The sequence below is a fragment of the Bubalus bubalis genome, chromosome 12 (genome assembly GCF_019923935.1).
Source record: "Bubalus bubalis isolate 160015118507 breed Murrah chromosome 12, NDDB_SH_1, whole genome shotgun sequence".
NCBI classification, from domain to species: Eukaryota; Metazoa; Chordata; class Mammalia; order Artiodactyla; family Bovidae; genus Bubalus; species Bubalus bubalis.
The window spans coordinates 92757548-92760764 of NC_059168.1; the positions used below are offsets into that span (position 1 = coordinate 92757548).

At 40.3% G+C, this 3217-nt stretch overlaps 1 protein-coding gene across 1 annotated transcript; it reads right to left on the minus strand.

Moving 5' to 3' along the window:
- On the minus strand, positions 1 to 1351 carry LOC112578227 (olfactory receptor 1L8-like). Its single transcript, XM_025262464.3, has one exon. It carries the CDS (start codon positions 1283 to 1285, stop codon positions 338 to 340), a length of 948 nt encoding a protein of 315 aa, XP_025118249.3. The 5' UTR covers positions 1286 to 1351; the 3' UTR covers positions 1 to 337.
- Positions 1352 to 3217: the final 1866 nt, after the last annotated feature.

Consider the following 3217-nt stretch of genomic DNA (forward strand, 5'->3'; position numbering starts at 1 on the left):
GAAATGTGAAGGATGTTGGTGGATAAGTCTTGAAAAGAGAGCAGTTTGTTCAGGAAGTATCCGTGGGAAAAGGATTAGTTTAAAGCATCTCATTTGGAAGATTCACTGTGATGACTCTTCATAGGAGAGAGGAGAAATAGAGAGGGAAAGTATCTTGATTAAGCAGAGGCAGAGCCAACTGAAGGATCATCATCACTGGATGTAATTACCCATAATGCCTCATCTCACATGGGTTAAAGAAGCTAACCTCCAAGAACTTGCTTGTTTACCAAGAATCAGCAGAAACCAGATTCAAGTGGAGCAGAATCCACACGTGTGTTTTTCAAGAGGGTGCTGCCTATGGTTTCCTTCTAACCAACAGCTTTCTCAGGCCCTGTTTCAGGTCTTTGTTTCTCAGGCTGTAGATAAAGGGATTGAGGGTGGAAGTTAAAACTGTGTAGACAATTGTTGCCATGTGGTCCCTGATGGTGTAGGTGGACACAGGCTGTAAATAGACATAGAAGATGCTTCCATAAAAGAGTGTTACCACAGTGAGGTGAGATCCACACGTGGAGAAGGCTTTGTGTTTCCCAGCAGCCGAGGGCATTTTGAGAACCGCAAGGAGGATTCGTATATACGAAAAAGTAATGCATAGAAAGGGAGTCACCAAAAAAACAGATCCTTCTATCATCATGACAATTTCATTGACAAATGTGGAGGAGCACGATAATTTCACCAGAGGGCTGAAGTCACAGAGGAAGTGGTGGATAATATTAGAGTCACAGAAAGTGACCTGATTCAGCAAAAGTGTATGTAGGAGTGAGTGGAAGTGAGGCAATGAGCAGGAGAAGGCCACCAGCAGGACACAGCGGTGATGGCTCATGATGGTGACATAATGGAAGGGGTCACAGATGGCCACATAGCGGTCAAAGGCCATGACTACTAGAAGCCAACTGTCAGTGTTGCCCAAGGCATATATAAAATACATCTGGGTCAGACACCCAGCATAGGAGATGGTCTTGTGTGACAGAAAGTTCACCAGCATCCTGGGGACAATGGTTGTTGTGAAGCAAATGTCAGTGAAAGACAGGAAACTCAAGAATAAATACATGGGGGTTTGGAGCTGGGAGTCAGAGTGGATGGCCAGGATGATGAGCAGATTCCCTGTTATGGTGACCAGGTATATGATGAAGAAGAGGATGAAGAGTGGCTTCTGGTCCTCAGGCAGGGAGGAGAGTCCCAGGAGGATGAATTCAGAGACTCTTCTGGTTTGGTTGAGTCTTTCCATTGACTTGCATCTAGTCATATACAAGAAGGTTTGTTATTTGTCATGTTCCAATTCCATAGCCCAAGTCATGATAACCCAGCAAGTCTTTCTTTCCTCTATTTGGTCACTGTTAGTAGCTGTCCCGGGAAAGCATGTCCAGCTAATGGTCATTGATGTGTTCTTCCCTTCCCAAATTCATGGGCATCATAAGGGCCTTGTATTGCAAGCTGGAGAGACAGAAGAAGAGTTTTCCTTTAGAAATTGCCAGAGGTGGCCCTCTCTGATTCAAGTTCCTTAGTTCCTACTCTGGGAAAAGTCCTATTTCCTTACTGGGAACATAGCAATAAAACTGAGAAATCTTTGCCTTTGTGTAGTTTATGTTGTACTTTGGGAGATAGATCATCAACAAACAAATACGTAACATAGTATCAGGTATGGATAAATTTTGTTAAGCAAGTAGAGCAACGTAAGAGAATGGAGCTGACTGGGGAGTGGAGGTGGAGGTATTTTAGATAGGGAAGTCAGAGAGCCCTCATTTTTTATTAGAGCAAATTCTCTTGCATAATTCTAAAGTTTTTCTTTGCACTGTTTTGGATAGAATAAGAGCATTTGTGAAAATAATCAACAGGGCAAATCTAGGAAGAATGGTAAATGTAGTTCAACAGCATTTTTTCCTCCTTTTGGCAGAGAATGAGAGGTTCATCCTTCTTAGTTCATGGGATGCTATCATCACCAGTCTGTGCAAATTGTATATAATTTTTCCTTTCCTTAATTCCCCTGTCCTAAATCTCATGTGTACAGGATGGGCATCCTTTGTTGATTATTCAATTCATGTTTAAAAATTCCTCTTTCATATGTTTATTTAAAAATATTTGAGAAACATGTTTATATACATTTTTTCAATCATATCCAGTTGTCCAACAGTGGATATTGAAAAAGCCTGTTTCTTGGTACTGTAAAAAAACTAGGTAATGAGAGATCTTACACTGGCAAAGTGCTTTAAATAAAATTTTTAGAGTCAGCACATCCACCCATGCCTTGTGAATAGACATATTCCATAGGGATTTGTAAGCATTTTGAGACATTGGTTATATATTTTTGGTTACTGTAAAAATCTCCACAATACACACTTACATTATCCCTCACTGTCAAATTGTCAGGCTAATTTAAGGTTTTTACAAGATTTTATGGAAGAAATGTTTGTTTAGGCATTTAGCTTTGAGTGAATCAATAATTATTACTTAAAGCTCAATGCATAACAAATATTTCTTCCATAAAATCTTGTAAATACCTGAATACATCCTGATGGCTCAGTGGGTAGTGAATCCTCCTGCAATGCAGGAGACACAGGAGAAGCAGGTTTGATCTGTAGTCTGGAAGATCCCCTGGAGAAGTAAATGGCAACCCCCTCCAGCACTCTTGCCTGAAAAATTCCATGGACAGAGCAACCTGGGGGGCTACAGTCCAAAGTGTGCAGAGTCAACATGGCTGAGTGACTAAGTGAGCAAATGAAGTCAATATTGTTATTAATCAATATTTATTGAAAGTTTTTGATATCGTGCTTATGCTAAACATCTCACTAAACCCCACAATAAAAATTGGGAGCCATGTGTTGTCATCAGGTGCCTGAGTTTTATGGAGATGAAGCAATTTGCCCAAGGTCACTAAAGGTAGTAAATAGCCATCAGGATTTGAACCCCACTCTGATTTCAGACTCACTCTAAGCATATGCTCTCAAGCATTGTGCTAAATCTCTTCTAGTTTTGGTATATTAATTTTCTGTTGCAATCAGGCAAGGTTCTGTTTTCTCATTTTGATAATTTCCTACATGAATTACCCTTCTATTTCCTTACCTGAGAATGTTTCTTCTCCCATGCTCACTTGCAAGAGAGGTGAGTCATCTTTCTATGTTGTAGAGATGGTAGAATTTGAAAATGTGAATATCCATGATTAACTGGCCATAATCAGGCA

What these genes read in the sequence shown, in the direction of transcription:
- LOC112578227 (XM_025262464.3), bottom strand. Translation starts at nt 1,285, where the DNA reads ATGACTAGATGCAAGTCAATGGAAAGACTCAACCAAACCAGAAGAGTC.